Source organism: Pongo pygmaeus, chromosome 21, assembly GCF_028885625.2.
Source record: "Pongo pygmaeus isolate AG05252 chromosome 21, NHGRI_mPonPyg2-v2.0_pri, whole genome shotgun sequence".
NCBI classification, from domain to species: domain Eukaryota; kingdom Metazoa; phylum Chordata; class Mammalia; order Primates; family Hominidae; genus Pongo; species Pongo pygmaeus.
Genome location: NC_072394.2, coordinates 65361875 through 65377916, shown reverse-complemented (window position 1 = coordinate 65377916; position 16042 = coordinate 65361875). Strand labels below are relative to the sequence as shown.

General features: G+C 60.4%; 1 protein-coding gene across 3 annotated transcripts in view; it reads right to left on the bottom strand.

Moving 5' to 3' along the window:
- Positions 1 to 15719, bottom strand: part of SLCO4A1 (solute carrier organic anion transporter family member 4A1) — a 34119-nt gene extending 18400 nt beyond the window's left edge. For 2 of the 3 annotated variants that reach the window (XM_054467534.2, XM_063658972.1), the window contains exons 1-2: positions 15614 to 15686; positions 488 to 1364 (exon numbers count right to left, since the gene is read on the bottom strand). In XM_054467534.2, coding sequence (XP_054323509.2) covers positions 488 to 1283 — 796 coding nt within the window. In that variant the 5' untranslated portion in view covers positions 1284 to 1364; positions 15614 to 15686. Of the gene's footprint in view, positions 1 to 487; positions 1365 to 15613 lie in introns of all 3 variants that reach the window. The other variant, XM_054467533.1, reaches the window with a different exon arrangement.
- Between the last annotated feature and the right edge of the window lie 323 nt (positions 15720 to 16042).

Genomic DNA, 16042 nt, shown 5'->3' with positions numbered 1-16042 from the left:
CTGTCCCTCCACCTCTATGTGGCTGATGGAGCCAACATGGTGCTTTCAGGGAGACATAGGTGTGGCCTTGGGGCTCTGTCCCTCACTTATCCCACATCAAACTCCTTCCCAGGCAAGTGCCAGGCTCCCAGCCGGAGCATGAGGTCTGCCACCATTGGACCTGGTACCACCAAGCGCCTGGTGACTCTATGCCCCTTGGTCCTGGCAAGGTGGGCTGGACACCATGCAGGGGTTGCACTGAGGCTCCCGGGCACAGTGGCCTGGAGCCCTGAGCAGGGTCCGCATGAGAAAGCCAGAGTCCCTTACGTCAGCTTTGGGCCTCAGGCCGGACCCCCCTCCCCTGCCACCTCTTGCAGCAGCCCCGGGGCCATGCAGACAAGGGGCCCACAAAGGCAGGGGGCGGGGCTGGCTCCGGCCAGTCGCCCTCACTCCTGCAACACTGCCCTCAGCCACCCCTGCCCGTGCTTACCCCGCCAGCCCCACTCACCAATGTAGACGGGCGAGTAGCTGGACTTGACGTTCTCATCCAAGTAGGTGACGCCCAGTGTGTAGAGGGGTGTGGCACCCACGCCATGCAGGAACTGGCCCAGCATGAAGACCAGCTGGTAGCGGGACAGGCCCGAGGTGCTGTCCGCACACGCCGCGCTGGGGTTGGCAGGGCACGTCCTGACACCTGCATCCACCTCCACCTCGTAGCGGCCAGCTGTGAAGTGGGGCAGCGCGAACACCAGCGACCCCGTGCCCATGAGCAGCACGCCCCAGCCCAGCCAGCGCGGTTTGTGCCCTGCGCCCCCGAAGTAGCTGACGAAGGTGAGGCAGAGGCAGGCGGCGATGTCGTAGGAGCTGGCGATGAGCCCGCTCTGGTAGCTGTGCAGCTCATAGCGGCGCTCCAGGGAGGTAATGACTGTGTTGATGAAGCCATTCACAGTCATCCCCTGCAGGAACGCGGCCGCACACAAGAAGAACAGGATGCCCTTGGGCGTGTTGAGGACCTGCAGGCATGGGGGTGCGAAGGCCCACCAGCCACATGCCACGCTCTGCCCGGCCGAGACGTACCGCACCTCGTGGTTCCCCCGGGCGCCACGCTTCTCGGCCCAGAGCTTGCAGAGGGGCTGTTTGCTGGTGTCCAGGGGGCTATGGGCAGCGGAGCACAGGGAGCCGGGGCTCAGGGGTGTGCCCGGGGAAGCCCTCCTGCTGGGTGGGGTGTGGTCAAGCCCGTTTTTCATGGCTGAGTTGGGGCTGGGGAAGGTGAGTGGCTTGTCCCCCAGCTGATGCAGGGGCATCTCCGCTCCTCCGCCTGGTGACCTCGAGGCTTCAGCCACGCAGTGGGAGTGGCCAAGTGGTACTCGAGGGGCTGGTGTGTCCTGTGAGAAGAATGTCTGGTTAGCAAGCTCACGTCTCTCCACGGGTACAGCACGTCCAGGCGGGAACATTCCAGCACACCCATCATGGGGGTGGCTCAAAGCTCTGCCTGCCTTGTCTCAAGAGCCTCCCAAATCCAGGGTGGCGTCTGGCCAGACCCACACTCAGGCACTGTGTCTCCCAGCCACAGCCCCACTGCGGGAAGGTGGGGGCTGTGCCCAGCTTGCTCACAGGGACTCGATTCCTGCCCTTTTTAGAACTGTTGGAAGGAAAAGCTGCCGCTTCAGCAGTGTGGCGTCAGAGCTGTGACGAAGGCAGGTCCTACTGAGATGGGGCCACGCGGTGGAGAGTGGAGCTGAGACGCAGAGGCCGAGTCAGACACTGGGGTCCCAGGTCACCCCGACCTGCACCCCGCCCTGCCCCCGCTCGCCATGTCAGCCATGTCCCCTGCCATTTGCAGCCGAGCAGCCCTGACGGACTCCACAGGGGGTCTACCACGTTGGTCCTAGAGCCTGACCTTGTTCTTCCTTAAATTCACACCCTGGCAGCTTTCTGTACCCTTTGGCATGAGAAAGGAACTCTTCTCAGCGCAGAGTTTGGGAGGTGCAGGAATGAGCTGGAAGCAGCCTCCTAGGCCATGTGAGCCCCCAGCACTGGAGACACCCCTGGCCACGAAGCTCTGGCCGGTGCTGGGTCGGCCTTGGTCTGTGGCAGCTGGTGTCGTTGCCTGTGGCTAACAGAAGCTCTAGTTGGCAGCCACGTGGACCAGTTACCAGGAAAACGTGCCGACGTGCTACCTTCCTTCTGAACCATGCGCTGCCCCTACCCCCCGGCCCTCACCAGCCCTGTCCCCCACCATCCCGAGGCTCTGCAGGGCACCTCCTCACTCCCCACACCAATTCCTGGAGCAACAGCTCCCCGCTACTGCCCAAGGCCTTCTGGGGAACCCAGGTGGCTGCAACCGCTCTACATCTTAAGGGGTTTCCCCATCAGAAATAAACCGGCGAATAAACAGGGCTGCTATGATGTGGAACACCGGTGCTGCCCCCGCCCTGAGAGGGTCCTTCCCGGGGTTGCTGTGATACAGAACACCTGTGCTGCCCCCGTCCTGAGAGGGTCTTCCAGGGGCTGCTGTGATACAGAACACCTGTGCTGCCCCCGCCCTGAGAGGGTCTTCCAGGGGCTGATGTGATACAGAACACCTGTGCTGCCCCCACCCTGGGAGGGTCTTTCCAGTGGCTGCTGTGATACAGAACACCTGTGCTGCCCCCACCCTGAGAGGGTCTTTCCCGGGCTGCTGTGATACAGAACACCTGTGCTGCCCCTACCCTGGGAGGGTCTTTCCAGGGGCTGCTGTGATACAGAACACCTGTGCTGCCCCCGCCCTGAGAGGGTCCTTCCCTGGGCTGCTGTGATACAGAACACCTGTGCTGCCCCCACCCTGGGAGGGTCCTTCCCTGGGCTGCTGTGATACAGAACACCTGTGCTGCCCCCACCCTGGGAGGGTCTTTCCCTGGGCTGTTGTGATACAGAACACCTGTGCTGCCCCCACCCTGGGAAGGTCCTTCCCGGGGCTGCTGTGATACAGAACACCTGTGCTGCCCCTGCCCTGAGAGGGTCCTTCCAGCAGACCTCAAGGTGCTTGCCATCTGGGGCACCTTCTGTTATGGCTGAATTGTGACCCCTAAAAGAAGCTGTCTTGGAGCCTTAACCCCCAATACCTCCGAATATGACAGTTTTTGAAACTCAGGCCTTTAAAGAGGTGACTAAGGTTAAACAGGGACACTGGGTGGGCCCTGATCCAATGTGACCGGTGTCCATATTATGAAAAGGGAATGTGGATGTGCGGACCATTCCCCTGCCTGGGAGGGAGGCAGGGAGCAGCTCCTTCCCTCACAGCCTCCGAGGGGGGCCGGCCTTGTAGACACCATGAGCCCTGATTTCTGGTCCTCAGCAGTAAGAGAGGGTCCGTTTCTGTTGTCTAAGTCCACAGTCTGGGGTCTTTTGTCTTCACTGTGGAGCTAGGGTGGGGTGGGGTGGGTGGTGGTGTGTCCATATTGGGCCACATTGTATCACATTCAACAGGGACTCTGGCGCTTCTGGAAGCTTATTTAGTCCATGAAACATCATACCCTGTGAGGCTCCAAAACACAAAGCGTGAGAAATGCTGCCCACTGACATCAGGCTGAGGCCGGGGCCACATCAGCCGTGCTCAGGGCTCTGCAGAGTCCGAAGTCCTAAGTATCCGGCCATGGGGTCTCCTTCCAGCCACAGCCGGCGACACGCAGAGATGCACGGAGACGCAGGGACAGCAGGCAGACCCATGGGGACCTGGGCTGGGTGATGCCCCAGGATCCTCCTGGCAGCTCCTTACAGAGTCTGCTCACTGGGCCTGTGCTGGGGCTGGGGTAGGTGGACCGGTGCCGCACCATGTTCCCCAGGCAGTCATGTTCACCTGGAACCTGAGCGCATGAACTTATTTGGAAAAAGCGTCTTTGCAGATGTGATGAGTGATCTGAGAAGAGATCATCCTGGATTAGGGTGGGCCCTAAACCCAGTGACAGGTGCATTTAGAGGAGAAGATGACACAGAGAAGGCCACCTGCAGACAGACAGAGACGGGCGTGGCGCTCCCAGGACCACCTGGAGCCCCAGGAGCCATTGGGGCAGGAAGGACCCTCCTCAGAACCCCAGGGGGAGCACAGCCCCTGTGGATTTTGGGTTCCTGGCCTCCAGAGCTGGGGGGAATAAACTATTTTTTTAATTATTATTATACTTTAAGTTCTAGGGTACATGTGCACAACGTACAGGTTTGTTACATATGTATACATGCACCATGTTGGTGTGCTGCACCCATTAACTCGTCATTTACATTAGGTATATCTCCTCATGCCATCCCTCCCCCCTCCCCCCACCCCATGACAGGCCCCGGTGTGTGATGTTACCTGCCCCTGTGTCCAAGTGTTGTCATTGTTCAATTTCCACCTATGAGTGAGAACATGCAGTGTTTGGTTGGGAATAAACTATTTTTTAAGCCCTTTGGTGTGTGGTCATTTCTTACAGCAGCTCCCACGGAGGCGAACAGGTGTCACATGTGCCCCCAAATTTGGGAGAGGACAGAGGCCTGAGGAGGGCCCAGAGAGATGACCTTGGGGTTGAGGCAGAGTTAGAGCTTAACAGACACACAAACTGTAAGGTGAGCGTGGCGGGTGGGAGCGGAGGTGCAGCTGGTGATCCGCCACGGGGCTGCAAGGGGACACAGGGGCCTCAGTGAGAACCAGCCCTGGGACAGGCCTATGCTGACAGACACTACAGCATTTGGGGATGACAAATTGCTGGCTTTTTGTTTTTTGTTTTGTTTTGTTTTTTAATAAAGGGGCGACTTCATCTGTGAAGGCAGATAAACCGGGCCCAGCACGGTCAGGCCGGGAGCAGGCCATGGGATCTCCCCCAGGTCCAGGCAAGGCTTGTTTTATGTCTGGAGAGATCTGGCAGTACCAGCACCCCTTCCCCAAGGTCGCACGGATCTCAGGATTGAGCCCCCAAAGCTGGGCTCTGGGTCCTCCCGCCACGTCCTCTGCCGAAGCGCGGTCCCCACAGGGCTCCTCTGTGGAATCGGAGGTCTCGCCCTCTCAGCGAATGGATGCCCCAGCCCCAGGCTCCTTGGGACGAATGCAGGCAGCTGCTGTAAAGAATCCTGCTGGGTGGCGGGGTGCTAACACCTGCTGTGCACACTGAGCACCAGCTGTGTACCAGGCACCGTCCCAGGCCTCACAGCAGGGGAAGAAGGCCCAGGGGGGTCAGTCATTTGCTCAAGGCCACACAGCCCACTGGTGGCAATGAGGATGCAGCCCCCGCAGTCTGGCCCCAGAGCCAAGTGTCTGCATCACAGCTGCCTTCTGACACCTATTGAAAGAGCCGTGCACACTCGTGTGGCACTCATGTGCAGCCGCTGTTGACCTTGGACACTGCTGTGAGGCTGTTTGAGGCCATATTTGGAGGCCTCGGACGGCAGAGATTCCACAGCAGTCATGCCTGGGGCCTACTTCCTGGGTGCCCGTGGCCACACCCGGGGTTTCATTTACAATGCCAACACCTATCCACGAGCTGGCAGGCCAGGCTGGTCTGGGACCTGCTGTGTCAGAAAGGGAGTGTGCGTGGAAGGAGAGACTTTCATATTGTAAGAGCAATGCTCCACGCCTCCTGGAGGGGCAGAGAGCCACCTACTGCCACCCGCAAGCCACGGGCTTTCTACTGAAGCCAGCTGTCACAAGGATGACGTCCCAGGAGCATGTTTAACGCAAGAACTCGAATGCCAGGAATCAGTGGAAAAGACGGAGGAGCAAGAGCCCCGGGGCGGGACTGGCGAGGAGGCGCAACAGCTCTGCCGCTCAGCAGCCCGGAGGATCTCCACCGGCTGCTGAAACAGAAAGCAACCTCAGAGGTCTGGAGGAGTACAGGCCAGGCTCAGAGCTACGCAGACTCCCCAGGCAGCATTTGGGTGTGTTTTCCTCGCATTGTTTTTCTTAGCGCAGGAACACAGAGCCAAGAAGTACCCTGAGGTCTGCCTGGAGGTCAAGGTCCACACACACGCAAACACGTGCACATGCACACACACAAATAGCAGAAACTTGACCTCATTTCCGGGCTGGGCCAGAACATTAAGGGAAGGAGCCTCAACAGGGCCAAGGAACAGCCTGACGCAGGCAGGAGAGTGCTCAGAGGTTCCGCCTAGCTGCACATGCTGGCACCGGGACAGGGGCCGAGCGGGAGCGGGGCCGGGGCAGGGTGGGGGAGGCGGGGACAGGGGGAGCGGGTCGGATTCAGCAGCACTTCTGCAAAGGATCTGATGGGGTCCCTGGGATGCTCCGTGGTGGGCAAGCCCACGTAAACCATTGCGAACCAAGACGCTGGCTGCCATGAAACACCCACTCAACGCCCGGGCACTGGGCTTGCCTCGTACAGGCAATTTGTTCAGTCCTGGCCTCAGGACCAGACGCTGGGGCCAAAGCAGGTAAGGGGGAAGGGGGAGGATCCCGTCTGCACAGCTTTGAGAGGAAGCCAGATTGCTAAGTTTCGTGACCAGCGATGGCCACATAGAAACACAAGGACTTCCTTCTTGAAAATGAAAGCCACAACTGAGAAAGAACAGGTAGTTGTAGGTGTCCAAACAGCTCCAAGCTGAAGGCTGTTTTACCTGAATGAAAAGCTCTGACATAAACATGTAAAGCTCAGCCGAAAGTTACCTATTAGGCACATTTAAATCAGCAAATTTAAAATCCTATTTTAAATATTAGCCGTGTGACTTCTGACAGATGCCCATCAGACGGCCGCAGACGATGAGAATTACGTGGCACCACTCAGCTCACCAGCTGTGCACCTCCAGGGGCTTCCGTTGGGGCCTGGTTCTGACGTCTTTCTGAGATCCAGCAGCGACCTGGCTTCGGGCCAGCCTCCCCTTATCTGAATCTGTACCTGCCCTCACACAAGCGGCATGCGTGTGACAGTACCCATTCCATCTTCATCATGCCCAGGAGTTTCAGCTCTGGGTTCTCTTCTGAAGCTGAAAATCTTCTCTGGGAGGCCGTTTCCCCATTAAACAGCGGTGTCTAGATTGGAAAGGGGAGGGTGGGCCTTCCATGACTCAGGGGCTAAAGGACAACAGGAGCAAATATAAAAGCTGGCTATGATGGGGCATCTGGCCTGGCTCCTGCCATCACCAGGGGACAGATGGGTTGTTGAGTGACGCTGGGCAGGCAACACTCTGGACTCTGAGGGCGATGAGGACGGTCCCACATTCATGCATTTTCCAAAGGAAGTTTCCAGGATTGTACCAAGACCTCACATGGATACGTCCTAAGCACTGGCATTTACTGAGCATGCCATTCTGAGCTGGTGAGCCAGAGGGATGAGAACTCTGTCTGGAGAAGTGGGTGCCCAGCATGTATGTCAATGCTTGGCCCGGACCTGAGGGAGTCCTTGCTGAACATGCAGTGCAGGACTTACACATCAGGGCTAACGTTTGCCACGAAAACCAGCCCAACGTGGGACATGAAAGCATCTTAGCCGCAGCAGCCGAGTCCAGCGATGTGGACAGCCAGATGCATGCTTGGTGGAGGCAGCCGGCGCCCCCATGCTGGTCTCAGTCATCAGTTCCATCAGTGACAAATGCTGCTGGGGCCCATGAGGACCACCCATGCCACTCACATGTGGCTTTCCTTCTGGGATCTGCTAGCTTCTGAGATGGCCAAGGCAGATGCACTCATGGCTCAGTGAGAAGGTGAACGTCACCTCTGTGTTCAGTGCTAATGGAGACTGGAGTAACGACGTCTGGTCCGCGTTAAGGCAGGTAGCTCAGCGGCCCACACCTTTGGTTTTTTGGTCTCAGGCCCATTATGGGTAAGCTGGTGTGGGGTGGGGCAAGGGAGTTTCAGGGGCTGGAAGGGCCTCATGGCAGCCCCACGTAGAGGCTGCCTGGCCCCTGGACTGGCCCCACCGAGGGGAACAGGACATTGCAGCTGGGCTTGGGGAAGAAGGGAGGCCTGTCCTTTTGATTCTTCTTTCTGGCACCCTGTGTGTGCACGTCTGTGTAGGTGTGTGTACACCTGCACACATGCCTATAGTTTCTTTCCACTTGGAATTGGTTTTGACAAAAAGGTGCGTCAGCTTCCCAAGCTGGTGCCTGCAACAGTGAGGGATGGAGCCTCATCCTCATCCCAGAGCCACACCCTCAGCTTACCCGGGAAAAGGCAGTGGCTTCTTCTGATGCATGGATACAGCCCCCACTACGGAGCTGGGGAGGGAGCTGCAGGCAGCCTTGACTCCAGACCAAATTCAAAGGACCTGCCTCTTCCAAAGGCCTCCCTCCAAGGGCCACGGGGACCCCATGACCGTCCTCTCATCCCAGGCTGGCTGCATGGGGCAGGCTGGTTTATACGCAGATAAGACTGCACCCGCTGATGAGGTCAGATGCAGTTGAACCCCGGTGCTGCAGATGAGGAGTCTGCAGGTGGGGTGATGCTGACAGGCAGTTGTGGAAGGCCGGGTAGTGGCAGCCACGTGGCAGAGGAGGGGGTGGGAGACCTGGGGCAGGGATGGGACAGCCATGGGGTGGAGGAGACTGCACCCCGTGGGAAGGACAGGCCAGTGGCCAGCCCCGAGGCCGCCCTGGCTCCTGTCAGCATCCCGGGTCCAGTCCACTGTCATCCTCATCTGAACACCCTGACTGCATGTAACACCAGGGCATCTGCTTCCTGGCCTTTGCAGGGCCACTCTACAGCCTCTGACGCTATGTGCCATGGTCTCAGGGTCAGGGCCAAGAGCACTGTGATAGCGAATTTCGTGTGTCAACTTGAGTGGGCCCTGGGTGCCTAGACATTTGGCCAGGCATCGTTCTGGGTGTGCTGTGGGTGTTTCCCGGTGAGATTAGCATGTGAAGGGGTGGCCCTCCCCAGGGTGGTGGGCCTCGTCCAATCAGTTGGGGGCCTACATAGAGCCAAAGGCTGAGTGAGAGGGCCTCCTCCTGTGACTGCTGCAGCTGGGACTTTGGTCTTTTCCTGCCTTTGGGCTTGGACTGAAATGCCAGCTCTTCTTGGGTCTTCAGCCCTCAGGCTGGAACCTGTAGCAGCATTTCTCCGGTTCTTGGGCCTTCAGACTCAGACTGGACCGAAACCATCAGCTCTCCTGGGCCTCCAGCTTGCCAACGACAGGTCTCGGGACTTGCCCCTTCCATAAGTGCTTGAGCCAGGTCTTCAGGATAAATCTCTTTCCACCTATCCTATTGGTTGTGTTTCTCTGGATAACTCAGACTAATACAAGCCAGTCCTTCCATGCTTTGGTACCCACTTCCTAACGCCTGCTATGTGGGAAACCTGGGCTTCAGGGACTCCCAGGACACCGTCGCACCCATGAGGAGCCCAGGGGCTGTCACTCGAGAGCTGGGGGCAAAAGCTGCCCATGGCTGCGAATCAGAACCACCTGGGCTGCAGAGAGCCAGTGGGGACAAGAGGCACAGAGCCTGGAGTCAATTCCAGTCATCATCCGAGGCCCTGGGAGCCAGGCTTCGGGAGGAGGCTCTGACAGCACACCACCACCATCGCCGCCCGGGAACCTTCTGGAGGCCTGAACCAGCTGAGCTCTCCTGTGCACACACAGTCACTGAAATCCGCCCCATCACGGGAGGAGGGTCCATCACCTCCATGGAGTAGGGCCCTCTCCATGGCCTTGTACTCCCGACGGCTGCTCCAGAATGAGGGACAAGGTCTCCCCTGGGGCTCCGGCCACACGGCTCCCATGCAGCCGGCAGGTGGGAAGGAGCCCCTGGAAGCAGAGCTTGCCCATGTGCCCAGGCCCGGAGCCCCGCCTGTGAGCCACTTCAGGCCCCCTGTGGCTGCCCCGCCCCAGGGCACCCACTCACCTCTTGGCCCATCCTTTCCCTGCTGCTCTGATGCCTCTGTCTGTGGGAGAACAGCTGAGGCCAGAAAAAGCTGAGCAGAGCCTTAGGTGGCTCTCAGCCCGAGAGAAACACAAACCACCCCGCCCCTCCTGTGCATGGAGAGAGCCAGCTGCCCTTTCCCTGGGAGCTTAGCCCCCTCGGGCCCTGTCCCTGCTCTAACCCACAACAACCCCGCAGGGGAGGAAGGGGAGAAGTTGCCGCCGGAGGCCGTGGCAGCCAGGGCATGAATTAGGCCAAGGCGATCAGCCGGGGGATAATGTGTCCCTGGAGTCTCCGGCTGAGGGCAGGCCTAGGGAGGGTGTACGCACGCGTGTGCACCTGTGTATAGGTCAGTGCCCGCTATTTTAGGAGGAGGGCATGGGGGCCAGAGGTCTCTTCCGATTTCCTCATGCTGGCCTGGTCAGTCAGCTGCATCTCCGGGATAGGAGGCCCTGACTCCTCTGCTAGGGTCTTTTAGAGGCGAATCCAGCTGACCTCTTTCTCCCCCTCCTCTCAAGCCAGGACAGTGGCCTGGGAGGAGCCAGTGGCCACGTGCGGGTGGCTGACACTGCCCGGCCTGTGGGAACTGGGGTGCTAGCCTGTATCCCCGTGTGTGGGCAGCTGACACAGCCCGGCCTGTGCCACTTCTAGAAGCCTACCTACTTCCCTAGGCCCCATGCACTTACTTCCCAGTCTGGCTCCCTGCAAAGCGCTCTCAGCACAATGCGTGGAAAGGACGCAGGATCTCTGAGAGACCTATCTTAAGCTTGCCAGCCCCTGGGCCTGGCCTGCCTGACCTACCGTGGCCCAGCAAATGTCCCCAGGGAGGCCTGGAGCTGGGCTGGGTGGGTAGCACCCCTTCACATTAGGGGATGCCCCAGTCCCGGCTTCCAGGCCCCACTCAGAATTTGGAGGCCAGGCAGGACCATAGGGTCTCAGTTCTCCTTTCTCTTCAGATTCCAGCCCAGGCACTGCCTGGCAAAGCCGAGTCCCTCCTCCTGGCACCTGACGACTCTGAGGCTGCCAGCCACAGCCACATGCCTGCCCTGCACCCAGCCCCGCCCTGAGCACCTGCCTGCTCCCCACACCATCCTCGGCTGCCTCCCCGGCCACACCAGCCCCCCAAGACACCTGGGACTGTCTCCTCTATCTCCAAATTCACCCTGGGGTCTCTTCCTCAAGCTGGGTGAATGAATGAAAGGAGCTTTCACTTCTTTAGTTTGAGGCACAGACTCTGGGAGCAGCATATGGGGGCCTCAGCTGTGCCTGGTACACCCCAATTTGCATACCTGGTGACCTCACACAGGCGAGCAGGCAGGAAGCCATTGCTTTGCACAGGGCCGACAATGAAGGATTGTCTGAGCAAGAGGGAGCCGGGGTGCGGCAGCAGGGCTAGCCCAGAAGGACCTGTCCCTCAACCTGGACGTCCCTGCTTGCACCCAGTCTCCACCCACTGAAGCTGGGAACGTGGGGAGGACAGGTGAAGCCGCGGGTGTGTGCAGGTTTACTCTTCCTTCCGACTCATCATCCCATCCACGGAACTGAAAACTCTCCTGCCATTCAAGGGCATGTTTGAGAAGAGAGAGGCTGGCTCCAAGCCATGCAGGTCACGGGCCTCTCTCTGCCTCAGTTTTCCCCCATAACAGAGACATCATGAGAATGAGAATGAGCCACTGAGCATCCTATTCAAAGTGGGCCCAGTCAGCACTGGAGTTCACGGGAAACAGACTCAGAATGGAAATCCACCCTGTCCAGCCCCGGAGCCCTGCAGGCCCTGCCTGCCGCCGGTCCCCACGGCTGCCCCGGCCTCCTCAGCCTCCTTTCATGGCTGGGGTGGAAGTGGCTTGCCCTGCCCATGCTCAGGACCCCTGCCGTGCCTCAGCTACTGGTGAGTGAAGGCGTAAGTGATGCCACAACTCATGTTTTCCTGCATGTGGCGGAGGGGGGGCCTTTACAGACCCGTGGTGTTCACAGCTCTCCTTGTCCTCTGGGGAAGGGGAAAGGACCTCCCCAGTTCTCAGGCTAGTCCTTGGGCACACAGGGCCTGCTTCCCAGCCTGCTGTGCAGAGCAGCCAGGGCTCTGGGACTCCTGAGGGTGAAGGTGAGGAGGCGGGGGATGCCTATGACCTCCCTCCTCCAGGAGAGCCCTGTACACCACAGGAGGCAGGGCGGGTGGTGGGAGGGAAGAGCGGGCAGCTCAGAGGGCCCACCAGCAAAGGAGCTCAAACGTGACCCCCAACGTGTGGGAGAGACAAGACCCAGAAGGGCCCTCGGGGGGCTTGAGAGGCTGCGGGGGGCAGGTTCTGTCCAGACGAGGAAACTGCCTGGCACAGCTGGGCCACTCTCCTTCCAGGTGGCCTCCTAGGCCCATGGGTCCAAATGTCAGGTCCACAGCATCTCCCGAAGGGCAGAGCCCAGCGGCAAATGCAAGGGCTCCAAGTAAGCCTGGGGCAGACTGAACGACACACACCACCCAAAGCATCCCAAGCTCTCCCTGCGGCTTGGGCCAGAGGGGCGATGCGTCAGGTGCCCCCCAAGGCTTGCCAGATTAGAAAAACCACCAAGAAAAGGCAAGGTCCATGGGCAGGAAGGGCCTGGCTGTGCGCGGGAGGGAGAGGAATCTGGGCTCTCTGGCACCCATAAGCGACCCCAGCCAGTGGTGCCAAGTCTCACCCTATGCTTGGGCTACATGGGGAGCGGCTTCTGCAGAAGGCAGGTGGTTTGAAAAAGCAGTCACCTTCCGCCAGAAATGTCCCAGGGTCTAATTCTGTGTGATGCTGGTGGGAAGGAGGCTACCGAAAAGAACTGAAGGGTCAGAGACAGCCGGAGACCCCAGTGTCTGAGGACTGAGGGTGAGGGTGCGGGTGCGCCCTCACCCGCACCCGCACCCTCACCCTCACCGTAGCCCGAAGGGCCGGCAGAGGCCAGAGAAGGAAGCAGGGTCCCCAGGACCAGATTGTTCTTTGTAGCCCCAGTCTGCTTCCTCTGCAGAGACCCACAGGAGGACACGCCCAGAGTCTGTTGTCCCAGCAGCAGGACCAGTTTCCTTCCCACACCCCTGGCAGGGCCAAGGCTCCGAGTCACCCAGAACCTGTTAACCTAGCATGTGAGTTGCTGGCACCTCCCTCCCTGTTCAAGGGGTGCAATCCCCACGTGCCCATTCCAACAAGTGGGCAAGACCCAGATCCTGCCTGAAGTCAGCTGACACTCAGCAAGCTCGCTGGGGGGCCAGACAGTGGTCCGTGTCCCAGAACGAAGGCAATGGCAAGGTCTGAGGACTGTCCCATGTCCTTGTCCAAAAGCCAACAGGGTGCACCTTGCCACTTGCGAATGAGGCAGTCACGTGGCTTGTGAGGGAGCGTTTTGTGGCCTCTGTCCACAGCCCGCTTGAGGAAGCAGGAGGGCTGGCCTGGCGTGGCTCTCTCCCGGCGCTCCAAGGGCCCTGCTCCCTCCTGCCCCCAGCACCAGGCTGCACGTTGGCTTTTCTGTGGCTCATCTCTGACCACCTACAACCAACCACTGGGGAGAGCACCAGGACCCAACACATTCCAGTGGACGAGTCCAGGAAGCCAGGAATGTATATTGGCTCAGCAGTACCCGCCCCAGAAATAGATTAACACTCATGGAGACATCCAGATCAAAGACCTTGTAGGCACAATATTAAGCTCGATGAGTTAACTTTTCATTATACAATGGGCTGAGAAAAACTTTGCCATTTGGAAGTCAGACTGATCTGGAACCAAAACTGCAATGGGGCTTGGTCAAGCCAAGGGGCCCTTCAGAGCCCCGAGGAGAGCCAGCCTCTCTGGGCTTAGTCTAGCAAGGAGAGCACATCCATCCACCCGGCCACCCTTCACCTGGCCCAGCCTGCTCTGCCTGCCACGTGCCCAGCCAGCTCTCCACCATGGTAGGGACTTGCCCAGCACCTGCTTTAGGGGCCACACCCAGTGAGCTACAGATTAGGTCACGGCCACTCGGGAGGGAAGCTCCCTCATGAAGAATTTTCCAGGCACCACCTGCTGACCTTGCCCAGCAGGAAGGCAGGACACAGCCTGCCGAGGGCGGTCAGGGCAGCCTGGCTGTGGTCAGCGTCCAGGTCTCACCAAGTGGCCGGCCTCTGCCCTCGCTCCCTCCAGCAGCACAGAGGAAAGTCGGGCTGTGTGGTCTCTGCCCGAGCGACATCCTACTGGTGTCCTGCGATCACTGACAACCCAGAACAGACACTCTGGCCCAGTAACCGCAGGCCCACCTCTTGGGATGCTGCTTTGGGTCTCCGGCCTGACCCCGTAGTCACCTTTTGCCTCTTTAAGAACAGAGTCCTAAAACAGGAGCCCAAGCCTGGATCAGACAAACCTGGAGTCAGACCTCTTCAGCACTTACGAGCTGTGTGGCCTGGAGTCAATCACTTAACCTCTTGGTGCCTCAGTTTACTCATCTATAAAGTGAGAGTGATAATGGCCACCTCGTGGGGTTGCTAGGGACTGAATGAGACGACGCTCAAAGCAGGGGTACCATGCCCGGCACATTCCAGCACTCAACACCTAGCCCCTGCTGTCACTGTCCTTGTCATTATCACCAGATTCACAAGCGGAGCCGGCTAAAACCAAGGAGCTGTCCTCTGAGATCCATTTGCTCCGCGCTGCTGGGAATGAAAACGTCGCTGACACCGGGCTCCGCAGAGCCAGTTTCTGATTAGATGGAGGTAACCCAAGTTCCAAAAACCACAGCTGAGAAGCAGCAGCTGACAAGCTGGTTGCATCGATGTGGAAAACTACCGCGTTCCAGCCGCCTCCAGACAGAAACAGGACGCATAGCCAGGTCCCACGGCAGCTCCAAAGAGGGCCTTGCACGCCAAGCGGGGCATCCCCCAGCCTGAGGGTTCACCAACTACGCGGACCACGCGGAAACCTAGCTGGGCTTCTCTCTCCCCTCGGGGCGCCAATGCGGGAGGCGGTTTCTCCCTTGGAAGTGGAAGTCAGATCTGCTTCCAGGTTCCCGGTCTAGGGCCGGTCTAGGGCCGGTCTAGGGCAGCTAAGCCTGCCTGCTCCTTCCTTTCCATCCTCCCTGGTCAGGGGCGCCCATCAGCAACGCGAGGGCACCCGACCCTCTGCCTGCACCTGGAGGGTGCCCGAGTCCCCCCAAGCCACGGCCAGGACGTCGCGTGGTGGGGCAGGGAAAGGGGCGCCGCCGCTGCTGGAAACCAGCCCTGTGCGCTCCGCCCGCGCTCCCCTCCCGGTGGTGTCTCGAGCGCCTCTGGCGCGAACAAAGCCCGGCCGCCCCCGAGAAACTTCCGTGCACGAAGGTTTCCTCCTTGACTCGGCAGCAGCGGCCGCCGCAGGTGGGTGACTCCGCAACTCTGGAGCTCCGCGGAGGCGCGTTCGTCCCCAGCTGGATCTGTGGGGCCTGCGCCTGCGCGCGCTCCGGGCCACCTGCCCAGGTCACCTGCCCCGGCCACTCCGACAGTCCCTGCCAAGGCCGCGGCCCCTACTCACCCGCTTCCCTTCGGCACCCGCTGCAGCGGGGGGCCCCTTCACCTCTGTCCTCCTGCGGGCGACTCGGGAGCTCCTACCTGCGCAGCCGGCGGCGGGAAGCGGCGAATTTGGCCTCCGATTCCGCTCGGTCCTGCCCTCCCCCGCCGAGAGGCTCGGGGCGCTCGGCCGGTGCCCAGGCCTCCCGCCCCCGCGCGCATCCCCCCGGCGCTCCAGCCCCGCACACGATGGCGGCACCTGCCGCGCTCCTACGCCAGCAGGTCGGGCCCTGTGCACCCGCGCCAGCTCCCCGCTCCCCGCTCCCCGCTCCCCGCTCCCCGCGCACTCACCGTCCCCGTCTCGAGGGCCCGGCCGCCGCGCAGCGCTGCGCTCCACGCTCTGGCCTCCCGGGCAGCCACGCGCCGCTTCATTCATCCGCTGGGGCCGCCCCCTCCGCCGAGGGAGGGGCGGGGTTTCCTGCGCGGGGCCCGCCTCACCCCCCACGGCCAATGGCAGCTGCGACCGGCCCCCCACCCCCGCCCCGAGGGCACAGAGGCGGGAACGCGCGGTGGGGGACCAGGGCGTCTCTCTCCGGAGCGCTGCCGCTTCCCGGACTCCTCGCTCCAGCTCCAAGGACCGGCATCGCTGCCGCAGCCGGGAAGCCGAGAACGCGCGGTGGCGACACCGCCCCAGGCCACGCGGCGAGTCGGTTCCGAGCGGACTCGGGATTCGCTCCTGGGCGCTGTGGGGCCGAGTGGAGCCAAGCGACCGTTTTTCAG